At 42.6% G+C, this 17,633-nt stretch overlaps 1 protein-coding gene across 1 annotated transcript; it reads left to right on the plus strand.

Moving 5' to 3' along the window:
• Positions 1 to 1,188: 1,188 nt before the first annotated feature.
• Positions 1,189 to 2,385, plus strand: T265_00456 (hypothetical protein; the record flags this gene model as incomplete). Its single annotated transcript, XM_009164229.1, has 1 exon — positions 1,189 to 2,385. One exon carries the CDS (start codon positions 1,189 to 1,191, stop codon positions 2,383 to 2,385), a length of 1,197 nt encoding a protein of 398 aa, XP_009162493.1.
• Between the last annotated feature and the right edge of the window lie 15,248 nt (positions 2,386 to 17,633).

The raw sequence follows: 17,633 nt of genomic DNA on the forward strand, positions 1-17,633 counted from the left end.
CGACGCTACGCTCGTCAGTTCACACAGCGTCTTGACCAGACCATTTCAAGCCGACGCACGACTCACTGTGCAGGAAAAGTCTGGGCTTCGTTTTGGATCAAACGAAGAACTCGATAAGCCTCATACTTCTTTTGTTCATTATTCAGTTGTAATTTGTGTCTCTGGTAGCCACTATACATAACTGTTTATTGTCAGTGCTATTTCACCTTCTGATATTACTTCGAGTAAAAAGACAATAGCACCTACAGATTCATACCTATAATTCGCTGAGTCACTTTGAGACTACCTTGTTTTACTGACTAATCAAGTAACAATTTCGTTCACACAAACGATGCAGTTGTGCATGTATTTCTGTTCCCTTTTATCTCTTTTTATATGTACTGCGGCAGAAGAGATTAAACGGAACGAATTCATCCCTCTACCTTGTTGTTCCCACTCACTTGTTCAAACTGATCCGGAAATCACAATGTTTCAAGTCGTCTTATTTTTTATTTATTCGCCATGGAGCAGAAAACTCCGTCATAACCCTATGCATGCTAGATTTCTGTTTATTGCCAGGAGACTGCGACAAATATGTTCTACACGTGTTTCGGTTACCAAAGTCAGAAATATGCATACTACTGGTAGGATAATTGTACTTTTTCCAGAGTGAACTTTCATTCTTGTGTAAAACGCAGTTCAGAGTGATTATATTTGCCTTGCCAAGGTGAGACCTACTTGAATATAAACCGAATTGAATAACATTGATAACGGAATTTTAATCCACCCACTGTAGTGATGACGTGCGATGTACGAAATTGATTTATTTGGTGGTGAGCAATTACGCTGCGCTTTGCATGCACAATAGTCTGTACGAACCTAAATCGACCTACACCTGGTTCATTCACAGAGATGGATGGTGCGAATTCTTCCGCAAGCCGTCACGTCCAGTCTGATTTTTACGAAAACAAATTCTGATAACCTGCCGATAACTCTTCTGAGGTTGGCCACCCAGTTAGGCTTTACACTTTGGAATGCTGTAATCCGTCTGCACACTTCGGTTTTCAAATTCATCCAAGTGCTAACATGTCATTTTAAGATGCGTGGCTACATAAAGCCTTGTCAAAACCGTCCGGTTCACTGTTTCTCTCTCCCTCTGTCTCCAGCTTTCAGCTGAACATCTAAGCTTTCATTCAGTGACGGTGAATCATGTTACACTCACCATCGCTCAAATCTGACCTTAATGTTCTCGCCGTTTCCCCAACGCAGCCGATGCCTTTGGACCTTTCACAGCAACCCGATCTCTCTTCAACTTTCAACGACGAGGAACTAAATGTGGACCCAACTGTCATGCGACCCTTAAATTTGAGCATTCACAACCACCTTGTTCACCACACGAATCGTACCGACGGTGACCATTGGATGAAGACCTATCAGGTCCGGCATCATATACATCAACAGCCACATTTCTCAAAGTTGCCGTTGCATCCACCGTTTTTCAGACCACTCAATATGTCCTCCGAAATCGAAACAAAAGTTCCGCTTGCGCCCAACCAGTGGTTTAGATTGCCAGCTCCTCTGATGATACCAAAACCCGAACAACTCCTTGCATATGCTATGAATACTCATCGAAGATCTTGTGTTGAGTTCCATGAAAAACACTTTTGGGATACGGCTCACGAGCGCAAGCAAGCACTGACAACCAGTGAAAGTGTGCTCTGTGGCAATACAACCATGACCTGTATGAATATGACGACGTGTCTTCACATGATGCAACAAGCGATCTCGTATACCCGTCCTTTTCCTCATCCAGCAATATCTGAAAAAACATTGCTTAACGGTGCAACCAATGTAGTACCCACAAGAACTAAGAGATCACTACAAGGTACGACTAAGAGACATATTTTAAACGTCATTTCAAATGGAATATCTTCTAGTATGGGGGGACGGACCGCATCCGACCTACGGTCCGAAAAATCCGCACCATCTCTGGACGAAAATTCCGAACTTGTTTCCCACGACCGGAACGAGCCTGCGCGGGAATCACTTCCAAAACATATAATGATCCTCAAACGTGATCGTTACCATTGCCAGTATTGCGGGAAGCTATTCCCCCGTTCAGCAAACCTCACAAGGCATATTCGTACTCATACAGGTGAACAGCCATATAAATGCGTTCACTGTCCACGGTCATTCAGTATTAGCTCGAACTTACAGCGCCATATTCGAAATATTCATCAGAAAGAGAGACCATTCCACTGCCTCGTCTGTTTCAAACGTTTTGGCCAACGCGCGAACCTTGAACGCCATATCCGTAACCATCTGATCAGTATGGATTCATCAACTACAGAAAATGGGCATCAGTTGTACCCCACGACAGGTCTTCTTGAAAGACTGATTGAATAACCGCGATGTGTTTCTTACCACAATCCAGCAACTCAAGTACAAAATTTTACTTCTTGCAAATGAAAGAGATTACTCATTTGATTACTTTGTCTGATGCAATTTCATTGCAGACTCAAACGTACTCCAAATTAAAAGACGTCAAGTAACATCTGCCCGAAAAAGCACTCATTTCTTTTGCCGTTCGTGATTTTCTCCGACAAACCACAAAAAAGACGCTGTTAGAATACAGATTGTCTACAAAATATTTTTCGTGGTTTTTTCAAGGGTGTTGGTGAATGCGTCGGTTTTTCTGGTTGGTGTATTTTGATGTCAGGCTTTAACTTTGAAGAAGTAACACACCTAGTCCTTCGAATTTAGAAGTCTATTAGGTTGTTTTATGCATTACACAGTCGTGGGTCAACGGAATTCTCGGACTGTTGTTCACCTGAACAACAATAGCGGAATTCTTGGACTTACTTCCTGGTACATTCAAATGGGTTTATGCCATCCACTATTTTCTGTTTGACCATTATTGGGTTTATAGCTTTAACAAGCTTGATGAAAATAGCTTACAGTGAAGCAAGGGGATAGACCTGTTTTTTGACGTTTGGTTTACTTTAGTTTACCTTATTTGGTGTGGATAAGTGCGCCACAGCGAGACTGATGTGAATCTGTTCAATCAAGTTGTGTAGGCGAATAAGGTGCGTAAAAGTTCGCGAATAAAAGCCAGCTGCCATAATTGAGGGTGATTTTTCGGTCGTAAGACAATGCATGAGTTTAGGAGTACTTGTAGCCACGTATTATCGGTGGACCAAAAGTCGCTTGCATCTGGGAAGAAACGACTGACACCGAGGATTTTGCCTCTATTGAAGATGAAATTTGCACTTAGACAAGATAGGGTGTCACTCATTCTCCATTCACGGTATCCACAGCAAATTTTAAAGCGGCGAGAGAACATCATAAACGAGAGATTCAGCTAGGTTCCAGGTGAGTCTCTCGAAAGAACCAAATTAGTTTACAAATGAGTGTATATTCGCTAATTTCGTGCAATTTGGTTTCAAGTAGAACATAAGGTTGACGGAAACCCAGGGACTGCGCCTACCTGATGAGCCCCAAGAAGCGCGAGACCGGTCGTGGGCTGTCGAAGGATTTTCAGCAACCTTATGAGTAGTACATCAGAAAATGTACAAGATACAATTCTCACTGAAAATTCTCAGATCAACTCGCACTATCCAGTATTTTATCAGCAGAATGATATAACAAAACAAATGAACATTCCATCCGAGTTGTCACTCGGGCAGCCGGTCGCAACGTAAATACGTGATGTGGATTTCGTAGCTGAATATTAGGTGACACTATATTCTCTCTAGGATCGAGTAAGTCATGCTGCTTATCAGCCATTTTTGATCGAGGGCTTAAGTGCTGAAACTGATAGTCGGGATATTACAGTTTCGAAAATCGATGGAGTTTTGTCAGGTGCGCATTGCTGATGATTCCCGATAAAGTTGATTGAGCTGTACAGTACTTGTCGGATTTACGAAGTAGACTAGATTTATTTGTAATGCACTACTCATGAAATTGCTGAAAATTTGCCGACAGCCCACGACCGGTTTCGCCCTTCTTGGGGCTCATCAGGTAGGCGCAGTTCCCAAGTTTCCGCCAACCTTATATTCTACTTACTTACAGGATGAGACATCGATCGAAAATTATGGCTTTATCAAGCTTAAGGTGTGAAGTGTACAAAAACAAGTACTTCAACAAAGAATTACAGTACTGAAACGGGTGAGAAAACATGATCGGAATGAGCGCGTTCATTGGTGAGTTTTAGCTTCGCACAAGATCATTCAATTTATGGCCGTACTGTGAAGAAAACTCGGTAGTTTTACAACAGCTGCTCCTTTTAGATGAACTCGGCTTGTCGTTTGTCAAGAGGAGCAATCCACAGCTGAACTCACTCACGCTTAATCTGTAAGACCCAAGTACTATCTTGACTCGAGAAAACAGAGTAACTGCCTATCTAGTGTGCAGCGTGGTTTCGTTAATTGTGAAGTCCATTAGCCCAAACATACGCAATCGCTAGAGAACCGCTAGCCTACACTTGAGGAAAGAAATCTACATGGATCTTGTTATTGGGATAATGTGAACCTCTTTAATTACGGTCCGTAAGATAACAGGAGGTCCAAACCGGTTGTCCTACTTCTACTCATTTAACAGTACTGGTTTGATTTGTCGTTACTGCACCCTATTTAAGAACTTCACACAGTCAATCACTGACTACTTCAAAACTACCCAGCAGTGTGCGATACAAATCTGCCTATCCGGTATCGATGAGGTGAGCAAACGACCCGATTGGTTATAGCTAGATAGACTTAGATAAATTAGAGACTGCTATTTTTGTGGAAACAATGTGTTAGTTTTACTTCCCCACAAGCTTATATAGGATGGTCTAATTGAGGAAAATAATGTTAGAAGAATAGCGTTCTTTGATTTAATTCAAGTCAGTCCCATAAGTTTAAGCTTTACCTTAGACGTACATCTGCCTTTTCCATGAATCTTTTACCAACAATTCATGCATCGGGATAAAGTGCCATAGATTAAAACCGATTTTTTTTTGGAAACCCTCAACACAGTGGTCGACACACAAACGAATGTGTAAAATCAGTGCTAAAGTACCGTAAAAGTGTGTCCAAGTGGTTGGAGAAAATCATTCTTGTAGGGAACGAATAAACTAGCCAAGGGAGTGGGTCTAATGTTCGTCTATTGTGCCATCTAACATAATGAATCACGGCGACTTCTAGCTCTGTGGGCACTGTTGCCTAATCAAGTTCAGCAAATGCGTGGTACAGTGTGTTGCATTGTTTGACATTTCGACCTCAGATAGTTCAGTTGCTTAACAGACTACATTTCCCAGACTACATTCCCAGAATGAAAATGCCGGGTGCATCTAAAATGTATAGTTGATTGGATGGACCTATAAAATCCTACTGCGTAAATTCTATTAGAAGGTTTATCTACTTCCCACTTGTTCCAATCTTTCTCTCTATCGCATTAAAATGAATATGGAAAATTCCCCAACATTTATTATCTACTTCCCACTTGTTCCAATCTTTCTCTCTATCGCATTAAAATGAATATGGAAAATTCCCCCAACATTTAACCAATTGACAGTGCCCGGTGAAAAAAACCCAATTCCCCTGACCAGATTATTTAATTAGGATGACCACCACGTAAAACATAACGATACTGCCCCCTGAGAACTGTTTTGCTTTTTCTGTATTTTTGGTTGCTCAAAATTTACGGGCAACTTAGTGGTTGTTGGGTAGGTGTTTGTTGGTCCGTATGTCAAACTTGGCAATTAACTTGCAAGCATTTTGTCACCACCAGGGCAGACACCACCAATGCGCGGCTGGTTTGGTCGAGACCTCCTTAAACAGGTGCTTGAATCCGATCAGCTTCAGATAGTTTATACTACTTTTCCTACTTTCCTACTTTTCCACTGGGACCCCAAGCTACCAAATACGGTAATTTGGCGAGCAACTTTTGGCTTGGTACTGGCTGATAGGCCGATTCTCAGGCCGGAATTTTGGTATTCACTTTCCCCTCATTTCTGAGTGTTTGCCTATTGCGATCGGGAATTTCGTGACGTAATCACTCCATATTTCGCAACGTGCTGTGTAATTACCCTTACTACTGTGAAGTATCATGAGTAGTTAAAAATCCGTCGGTCTTAAAATCTGGACCGTAAGAGTGTCTTGGTCGTTTCATAATTGTGAAGACTGACTGTGAACCCGTACGGAGATTCGAACTTCCATCAGGTCGTGACAGTAGTTTACTCTCGCAGCTGCGAAAGCTGGAGAATTCCTCGTGCAAGACAGGATCTTTTAGTACGCAAGAACGGATTTATGATGCGTTTTCATCGGTTGCCCCACCCTTTTGTGATCTGCGCCTGCTCATCATAGTACATGACTGCTTTTCGCCGTCTGAGACACATATTAGCATTTGAGCTGATTGACAAATGCCAAAGTAAAATCTGTGTTTTTTAGCTGTTACACTAAGAAGTAAATTCGACCGACCACTGAAGGATTGATATGGAATGAAATTGGATGTTTAAATTTCATGACCAGCTCCATGGTTGAATCCGGTCGGTGAATCTCAAGTTCCCTTGTCAACAACCAGCTCTTCTACACATGATAGCTTCGAAGGACCCATACACGGGATGTCTCTCCCCATCACTCTTATGACTCCCAAGCAACGAATACTATAAGCTACTGTACTCTGTTCTAGTGCTGATTCTTCCCTTAACACCAATGTGGCCACCACGAATGAACTAGAGGTTTTTTGTGTCACCATGACCCTTCAAGGTATACTGAGGTTCGTCTATAAGGTCGTCCAGAATATCCTTTACTGGGTTGTTGGAACAGACGTATTTTTCTGACCAGGTTGAGACGTGGAACGTGTGATTACTTCTTTTTAAATGTAAGTACTCTGAAAGTACCGCCGCTTCCGTTTTCGGGCTTTTGAGCCAAGGAGTACCTTGGAAACACCTCAGTTTAAAAACAGCAACATAGTGCTGAACTGTCAGTCAGTTTATGCCAAATCGACCATCGCCTGACGATCTCACCCTCTTCGTACGGCAGAAGGGGTCAGCGAAAAAGAGCTGGTATCGTCTGGTACATTCAATTTTTTCACTACTGCTGCTTGAAGTCTTTTCCTCTCTCTGTACTCAGCACTCTTTCGCTCATCATAGGTACGTTTATGTCAGTATTGTGCCTAATGAAATCGCCAACAACATGCCATCTCCCATAACCGTTACTACGCTCTCGCTTCTCACATCTGACTTGATCATAAACCTTTGAAGTAAATCGGCAAAAAAGCTACTCGTGCATTTACAGGCAACAGTCGAACCTACGTTATCCCCATTAAAAACACTCCCAACATCAGTTGCCACAGCGAGTAATATCAATTTTGGCGTGACTTTCAGCTTCGGACATTAGGTTTCTTTCCTTGGTTGGGTCACCGTGCGTAACTGCCTTTCAAACGTTCGTTTATAAATTTTTATATAAAACTGGATCAGCCTATGTAATGTTTGATCTTCATCCACCAGTTGCGCATATGCAATAACCAACTATAACTATAACCCTACCAAAAACTAACATCTGTTCATTTTTTTTTATGGAGAGAGTGTATATCGCATATTTTGGAGCAAAGTGTTTTGGCTCGTTTTTGTGACACGTCTTTGTGACAGGTGCGACTTAACACCAAAGTGTAACGAAGTTCGTGATCGCTTTTATGAGTTTGTATTTATTACCGGTTATCACCAATAGCTCCCAATGTGGAAGTAGTAGGCTTCTTTGCATTTATTGGAATCCATTGTGATAAGCAATCGTGCAGCCCAAATGACAACATATCTCTTCGCTGGCGACTGCCAGACTCTATTCAGATTATCTGTTTACCCATCTAAAACCTACGAATATTACTACAATATTCGAAAATCTTTTAAACCTGCAACGTAAGCAGGCTCATCATTGTGACCTGTGTTGTAGCGTGGGACGTCAGGAAGTCAGCGGTATTCGATGTTCGAGAGGATGTAGCGACGGCACACGTCAGTTCTGAAATGTGCAGAGATACGGACTGGTATTAATGAGTCCACACGGTATACACAGCACACATGTGCACAGGTCGGGTGAGACAGAAGAGAACACCGGAGCGTGGTAACGATACGCGCGTATTCGAACGAAACCGAAACCGGAAGTCGGGGGTGTACAAAGTTGGGTCAAGATCAGTTAGGGAGGTGTACAAGTGGGATACTCTTCCCTGTCCAGGGCCCGTGGTGACTCGTCCGTGGTACCTGCAATAGGGGAAGAGAGGGAGGGAGAGGCACACATAAGGTCATGTGTTAAACGTGCAAGCCAGTACAGTCAAGTTTCAACTGCGTTACAGTGTGACGGTTTAAATGCTGCGCATTTTATAGACTTCCATAGTAACATGGACGACCCAAACACTGCGGTTTATACGGAGGGTAGCTCATCATGTGGTTTCGCTAAGGCCCACGGAATAGACTACCCGGTGTAGCATCCCTCCAAACAAGGAAAATTATTTAGCATATACTGCGACAAGACGTCAACAAGACGTATAATTGGATATAGAAGCTGATATAGCTGAAAATATTCTGGAACGGTTTCGCCTTGACAGTTGCGACAAATATTTTCAGAAAGAATTTCACTGACAACCAGCCTGTGCACCCATTTATTATTTGATCACCTCAGCCTGAACAGCAGCTGATTTTCCGACCTCCTTCACTTGTTGGTGAACGTAGGTTTCTTTTATCTTAGAAACTCGATCTGGTAACAGGAAAAGATGGGTTACCACAACCCTATCCAAATATTACTGTGAATCTCTGTGTTTCTGCTTGACTAAGCCATCTGAACTTATTTGGAATCAAGAGTGGTTTCCAGAAATCCAGAAATTAATCATTCAGCTATTTTAAAAAGAGTATTTAGGTTGCTGCTGAAGCAAACTCATTTACTGACCTTATTAATACTGGGGCACTTGACATGTTGCTGCGAAAATTAATTTGTTGGGTATCGGTTGGAATTTTGATCAGATATGGGAAGTGTAAATCGCATCTTAACGATACGTCATAGGTTTAGCAGCTTCACACAGTTATAGTGACAAGATATTACAGTGACAGATAAAGCCAATCTGCGTATGGTAAATGTAAGCGCAGCATTTGTCAATTTGCATCATATGTTACCTCATGAGTGAATGCTACTGGGAACAGAGAACCGCGCTTACAAAACCTTATTTTGTAACTGTAAAATTTAGGCTAAAATCCTTAAAACATTTTACCATCATTCTCACCATAATGTGACGGGTATTAACTTGCTGTAGCATCTACTTAATGGAACAATCAGCAAATCGATCCTACATAATAAGTTGGATCACTATGGGTATCAGACAGATCCTTTCGGGTTGAGGTGGTTGGAAATTGCACTGTGCAGCAAAGGAAGTTGTTTTTTGCACTTCAAAACCTCATCAAAGTAAAGAGTGTGGACGAAGGATCATTACCTGACAATGAAACAGAAGTCTCATTGTATATTCGCGCTTTTCGGTGAGGACTCCACATGGCCTGCTTTGCGTAACTAAAACAGTGGTCACTACTATTGCCTAGAAGAATGCACAACCAAAGATCATATGTCATTGTATTTTGCTGTCGCCGAATAACGTTTGCACAATATGTTGAACCAATCCAGTTGAGGGACTCCTGTGGACAGAATTTTGTAATAAGACCCGTTTCTTTTTTTCAGTCTGTTGCTGAGGCCTTTTCTCTTCGAAAGAATGTCAGTTAAATACCAGATTTTAACACTGGTCTTTTGCCGTTTATAATGGTGATCCAATATGACCTTATCGGGAATTTCAGTTGGACGTTATGCCGACGAAACATGGTGTGGCTGTTTTGAACTATCAATGTGACGAGCCTACCTTGATACGTTTGCGAACCATAAACAAGGTAGGGAAATAGATAAGGAAAACGATTTAATATACTTCAAGTTTTGTAATAAACAAAACAATATTTACACAATAGATTCGGCAATCTAATGATGAAAGTTTTCCATCCAATAAAATTTATAGTGAAGTTTATTGTGACAAAAGTTGTTCTTGTCTTTTTGGAATGAGACTGCTGGATGTTCCCTAATTTGGGTCGACTCTAATTACTTCCTAAGAAACAAAAAAATTAGATGCAGAATCTTTTGCTTCATGTTTTTAAATGGACGTTCCAATTCTCAAGCGGCAGTCTAGAAACAGTGTTGATTGTTTCCAGCAGTCATGTGGGCCACTTTGAGTTACACGTAACACACCAAAAGTCAAGTTGTTAAAATGCAGGTTTGTAAACAAATATGGTACTTTGAACACAATAATATAATGGTTAAATCGTTCACACCTCCGATCGTAAGAAAACGCCGGTTTTTATACACCGGTTTAGGGACTGTTAATTTCTAACTGGGGCCCAAATTTAACATCGACTCAGGGCAAGCTAGCCACAATATTTAAACAACACGTGCGATGACAAGGTCAAAGAGCTGTGCACCTTCTGATTAAACACCAGAAATACGATATATGTGCGAAACGGGAACAAAATTGGGGAAATCACGTCGTACACAGCAAGAATGGATATCAACTAAATGTTCTAAAATAGTCTGCCAGTAGTATTGATAATGCAACACGTTTAAACACTAGTTAATAAGGTCAGATAATCAAAAAGCACCAAATTCATCACATTTGAAAATGTTTTCTGCTGATGCGTCTAAGAATCCTGGACCGCATTAATCACCAACCGTACGAGGCCTGCTTCTGGATTCTGTCCGATGTTTGTGGGCTGCTTGTCATGCTTACGTTTCGTTTGCATGGAAAGTTTTCTCGTTTTGGGGTAATACTTCTTGGGACACTACGAATACCATGTAACGCACGGGCACTGAACTTTTTGGATGAGCCTGGTGGCGAATGGGGGACCCCATTCACGGGTCCGCCCTGATGTGCCGTACACAGTGCGCTGACGTGACGCTTCTAATTAGTTGTACCAGCAGGAGATATATGCTGCCAAGAATTCGATAGCTGAACTTTTGGCTGATCAGCGTAGATAAGTGCAAAGCAACAGGCCTACATGCAGCCAATTTAAGTTGCCAGCTATATACGTGAATTGGAAAGGACGATAAATCACAAATGCTTTGTTCACGATCAATTTATTCCATTTTCCACTCTTGATGGCTGCTTCTAGAAAAAATTACCAATCCTAATTTTTAAACTGATAACAGGAACGCAGCGCGCAGAATGAAACCATTGTTTCAATATTATTTAGTAAGCTGAAAGCAGCTTCAAAAAAACTTCTTGATATGCACTACGTGAAACAGTTTTAATGTTTGAGGTTTGTTGAATATAACGATCTGTAACAGGTAAAAAGCGTAGATTGGCGATTAAATTAGCCGATTTTTTTTAAAATGAATGACATTTCTGTACCTGTCTGCTTTGGGTAATATATATATGTATTTGCCATATATACGGCTGTAAGCATATCCGCATGTAATAGTACTCAGCTGGTTACATATTAGTGCAAACCATGAGTGAATATGCACAGCAAACTGCTAATGTTCACAAGTCCCACTGAATTTGGATGGTTCTCTTCGGTCGCGAATGAGATACTTCAAGCAATCGTGCGCGATATTATCTTTAATGGATTTTTTAAATATGAACCCTGCCCTTAAATCCTCAAAATGTGCGATTTCTACTTCTTCCATACATAGTGTCAAAGTGTTTGTGCCCCAGAAACACTCAATCTGTTTGGAGTAAAACTTCCTTTAAGAGACGCCCGGGTGTTTTCACAGTAATGAATTTTTTAACACTATAAAGGTTTCAAAATAATGATGCCAACATTCTTGAGTGCACTCCTTTCATAGGTGCATAACCACTACACTCTTAGGCGTATATGTACAACTGGATTCATGAGGGGCTGTTGTGGCATTATTAAGCCGCTATAAAATATAAGTTGACTGCTTTTAGTCCATTTTCTTTTCTTTTGGGCTTTTAGTAGGATAGTCCTTTGCATCAATGACCTGAATGACGTTTTTTTACCCAAATGAAGGTATGCACCACGCACCCAGAGATTCTACTCCTGATGATGCAAAATTACATGTAGTTTGGCTTCAGATGGTTGCCGGGGTCGTATTGGTTTTTCTGTTATTCTGTGGCCACACAAACCAGTCGGTCATATCTGTCTACAAATTAGAGTTGGGTGGTTTATTTTAGTAGTTAGTGTGTTTGGTTTTGCTAGGTGAACAATGCTGCTTGTCCAAAGATTGATGAACTGAATGAGTTTTCTTTAAGGATCCCAAGATGAGACACATTATTCATCCAAAGCATCTGTCCTATATCGGGTAATCAATCGAATAAACAATCTGCAGGCTGAAGCGGATTCCTTCAAAAGTGGATGATAATTACGGCGAATAAAAATTTGGTTTTCATAAGTGACTCAATTAAAATTTCAGTTAGCATGATATTTCACTTATCGGAGTGCACTGCATAGGAGTAAATTACATTCATTAAGAGAATATCATACACGAAAGTTTCAGCCTGGGCTTCTGCTGGGCCTCCCGTGAAAGTAAGTCTGTTACGGAGACGAAGGTATTTTCCAAATATCGTGCGTTCAAATATCGTCTGTGCTCACTTACAACATGAGTTTGACACAAACTCTAGGGCTGTGTCTGTTTGATGAGCCTCAAGGAAATCGGAACCGTTAGTGAGATAGTACAGTGATCTTGGCTAACTTTTGGGTGATGTGTTTTAATAATGGTTCATTATCTGTTTGCACCAACTGCCTTCTACCTTAGCCACAATCCCAAGTTTTGCGAAGCGCTTCATTTGCAAAATTTCAGGGCACCGTTTGCGTTATTGTATGTCGCATGATAAACATGAATGTTGGACAAATTTAGATGACTTCTGAGTAGCACTAAAGAGTTTGAGGTACCGCTTCTCACAAAAAAGATCGCCGCCAAACTGGAGTATACTTCACTCTAGGTGGAAGCGGGACTAAGCTGGACTAATGTATCCTGAATTTTGTTCAATTATCTCGCCACTAATAGATGGCTACGATGTCTTCTATACAAACTATTCGTGTGACTAGATCATCCACTCTAAATAGTGGATGTGGCTTCGTAAGAAATTGTAATTTCCCGGTGGCGCTAAGACAGCCTGCGGAACAACATTGTTTCGAATATGCTGGCTGCATCAGTAGTGCAACAGTGCTCTCCTAAAATTGACCTTTTTAAGAAATCTGCATGGAAACAGTCGGCCGGCACAATGGCATTGAGAACCGTTTCCAGGCATCGCCCCATCGGTTGTTACTATATTATTTCGTGTAAATATTTGGGACTGACCACACCCAATCAATAACCAGAGCACTTTTCAATTTGGATGGGTGGCCTTGTCTCACGAAATTTGGTATTCGTCCAACTGAGCAGATAGAGAGCAAAGCTTAATTACAGAAGTAAGAATCCCACGTATTTGGCTCCAAAAGCATAATGCAGGCCCCTTTACGCTTGAAGAATTACGTCAGCTGCAGCACTACCAACGAATTTCGTCAATTGTAAACGAAGCCCGTTTTACCCCAATTCGCGACACAGGAAGTCGATCCTCGCACAAGCCAAACCGAAGCGGATGATTGGCTGGCCCGAGGCACATGGTCCATAACATAACATACGACTACTCCATACGAGGTCTATCTGCTTAGTTTGAAACAGCACCCCGCGGCTCGATCGCCAAGTGGGGTAAGCTTCTACCGACGGGCATGCTGGTGCGTGATTCAAATCCGGACGACGTCGTCTGACATCTTTTCGACTTTCCCCGTATGCACATCTCTTCCTAGGAAGCTACTGATTTTGCTGAGTCTTGTACAGCAGAAAAATATGATCAACTCAGATGAAGGCAACCTGATGTTCTGAGTGCGAAAAGTCTTGGGTGTGCATACATATCCAAGACTACAGATAAGTTTGAATCGAGATTTCCGAAGACACAAATGTCGAGGTTTTGTCAAACTTTTATTGAAAGAAGTGAAATAGGTAGTCAGAACCAAGCTGTGTGAAGTAGGTACGTCGGTGGAGGTCATTTCAAGGTACGCAAATACGTTTTGTAATGCTAGGTTTACCTATTAATTTTATAAACATCAAGTTGTGCATCTTTCAGGTGGAGAAACAGAGATCTCCTGGGGTGAATTCTTTAAATTGTTTCATGCTATTCTCTCGCTTGCATTGACCGTCCGGCTTTCCTTTAACCATTAACCACTTGACTCGGTTTTTTCCTGGCTTGTCTACAAATGCAATTCGAATGCGCGCGCTTGTGCGCAGCTAACCAATCAGGGCGTTGTTTGTGCATGAATCGTATGCCCGCGATACCCTGCAGCTCAGTGTTCGCACAATGGAATCAATTTCTCAGAAAGCACGGCATTTTAGAGCCTGTCATGTAATAGTGTGGAAAATCTATGTATAATATGTATGTTTCTGTACTATTGCAAATGGCTACCTGTTTTTTGTTAAGCGAGTCCTCAAGGTCACTAAACATCACTGACTATGAATACGTTGCCTAATGGAATAAGAATTCGGCTGCTGGCTGTTTCCACACCAAATTATTTTCGTTGAAACTGTAGGGTTTTCGAATTGGTGACTTTAGTGGGAAGTTGGTCGAATACGTTTGAACCTCCCTGTGACATGTTGCTGGTGGCACTGCTTAAGTGAGCGAAATTTCAAGGTCACGGACAATCACCGATTCGCAGTTTCTTACCGGTTTACGCGATACAAAGCACAAAATGGCACCTCAGCATATTTTGGCGTTCTTCGGTGTTCTTTAAGAATAAAAACACCTACAGAATATCTAATGCTAATTTCACCCGGGAGGCCCAGTTGCTGACGTTTGTTTGCTTTACCCTCCCCAGATGTAACAGATACGATTATAATCGCAAGGTATATTTTGTTCGGGGAGCCTGGTCACAACACATTTTACCGTGGGTCTCAACTTCCAATAAATAAAACACTGTTAGACAACAGCATGAACTGTGCAGTGGCAACGCGGGGGCCATCTTTGTTGATGACCCGTTTTCCCAGATATGCATAGCCAGTCTGTAGATAAGACAGCATCACAACATAGCTGCAGGCATCATCCTTATTATGAATATGACGCTCTACAGATGGTGACCGGCATAAAGCGGTCGCCATGATAACGGTGGCTGTTGTCACTCACCTCCATCACTTATCGTAACTGCTGGGTCCCTGTCTACGTACGACGCTGCATTTGGGGCCTCACCGATGCACGGTAGCCTAGTCCAATGACCAGAGACGGCCCTTTATGCTCATAAATCTACGCGTTGTCACTCATCTCGAATACTTATTGTGAATGCTAGGTCCGCGTCTATGTGCGACGCTGATCATGAGATCTCACCTATACACAGCAGCATAATCCGGTGGCCAAATACGGTCTTTCATACACATAACCACACGCAGTGCCGCTTATCTTTGCTACCCATAGTAAACACCGAGCCAGTTCCGAGGTTCACTGCCACAGAAGTGTGAGGCAAGGTGATCCACCTTCTCACCATTATTCACTATGTCAATAGATGAGGTTCTTGGATGGTCGATATCGCAACTGGGATGTCAGTTTCATGACACCCTAGTAGATGGTTTCGCCTTCTCTGACGAATGTTTCGTATGTGCAGAAAGTCAGACTCATTTTAAGGCGAAGCTTGAAGCTGCTGCGGTCGAGTTGGGAAGAGCTGATATGAAAATAAACGCCCGAAAGACGAAAGTGATGGTTATGTGTGGGGACAGGAAACATCGGGCAACAGCGGTCTCGGTCGAACCATTTCGCTTCGCCGAGGAACCCATCACTCCTCTTGGTCCGATGGACATCGTAGCATATTAGGGCATGCCTCTTACGTTCAAGGGGAAAGAGGTCTTCAACCACAGACAGCACCTGCTCAAACTGCTCGAAGTGACGCGTGCACCGTTGAGGCTGCACCAAAAAATGAAGATCACGAGGACGTATCTGATATCGAGGCTGACATATTCGCTCGTGCTTGGCCAATTTCAAAGAACGACGCTCAAACGATTGGACAATTACATCAGGCAATCTGTTCGTGGCCGGCTACGTCTACCGAATGTCACCCCGATCAGCTTTGTCAATGCCGGTAAACAAAATCGGGGATCTGATATTCCGAGTCTTAGTGCAACAAGCCAGATGCGGCAGAGATTGCGTATGGAAAAATTCCTAAAACCCCAAAGAGAGGTACTACATAATATGGTCAACGATTCCGCATCTGGCAAGATTGTTCGGGATCTCAGCCTTCCGATCCGAGTCCATTGTGAAGTTGTACACACCAAGAAAGAACTAGTGGCTGCTTGGGTGATAGTCTACACAACAGCGTTGATGGTCGCGGTTTACAAGAGTTGGTTGCTTCAACTCCATAAAGTCGATTGCTTGTATTTCCAGAATGATTGAATCCTTGCACATTTATCCGCGGTATGCAGCTCTGATGCAACCTGCTCACGGCAAAAGTTTGAAGCGCTCGGCATGGTCATTGTGGCCAGAGGATCTTAGTTCGTAAAAACTGTGGCCAACTGGAGATTTTGGTGCATATTTGCAGTCCTGCTGGATCATGCATGGTGCCAGATGTGCTCGTCGTAGTCGGATTACAAGGGAACTTGAAAAACGTCTATGTCGCCTGAGATACACCATCTTCGAGGAGTTGAGAGCACCTAAATCGAAGTCCTTCATCAAATCTGACCAAATCGATGTTCGCGAGAGCGGAGTAACTGTGATAGACGTAAGCATAATCTCGGATGGGCGCTGAGGGACTGTGTGGCAAGAGAAGAAGCAGAAGTATATGCTGATGACTATTCCCTCGCCATCACGTCAGCCCCGCATGCAGTCGGTTGTGATGTCGACTTTTTGGTTCATCAACCGATGATCAACTCTTATCGGGAAATCTGCTTTCCTTGATCCGCCAAGGCTGTTATTGGACTGGGACTTCCTAAAGTCACAGTCAGTGACTTTTGCCTACTTGCCATTGTGGGCTGTCTGCGTACTTATGACACGTTTATGCGTGGCACATGGCGTTGAATGTACATTTTTGTCATTTAATCTCACACCAGACCCAGTATGACGGACACTTTGTGCCTAATGTTCGAGTCTTGAATTTGCTAGCACCTATCGCGCCTTGAAGAGAATTCAACATTGTTCGTCCCTACTCTGGTTGTTGGTCTCTAGACGCGTGTTTCAATATCAAAATTCTCACACATTTGGGATTCGTTTCATCTAACTGGGACTGAATCCGGATGAGACGTTACCCCCTTTTCTCTCATATTCTCTTGTTACCCTTTCGCATTCGTCGCTTGCATTCACTTTTTATGTCTGTGATCACGCTCTCCAAAGATAAATGATAATAAGTGAAATCTTATGTGGTAGCGCGCTAACTTCAGCTCTCTTGTCTACGACGAAACGTAGACCACTTGAACGATCGGGGATGTGGAATGGGTGACTGGTGCGAGGAGGGCCACAGAAAGTCGTCGCCGTTACTGACTGGCCGGGATGCTTAGAGGGCTGTCGGAACGCGGCTCAAATGAACAAGGCAGTTTGCATTTGCCTGCCTGAGGACAGGCATGAGACAACGATCGGGATCGGGATGGTGGTCGATGCCTGTTGTTAGCTATTGTAGGCGCTCAATAAAAGTA

Source organism: Opisthorchis viverrini, assembly GCF_000715545.1.
Source record: "Opisthorchis viverrini unplaced genomic scaffold opera_v5_4, whole genome shotgun sequence".
NCBI lineage: Eukaryota > Metazoa > Platyhelminthes > Trematoda > Opisthorchiida > Opisthorchiidae > Opisthorchis > Opisthorchis viverrini.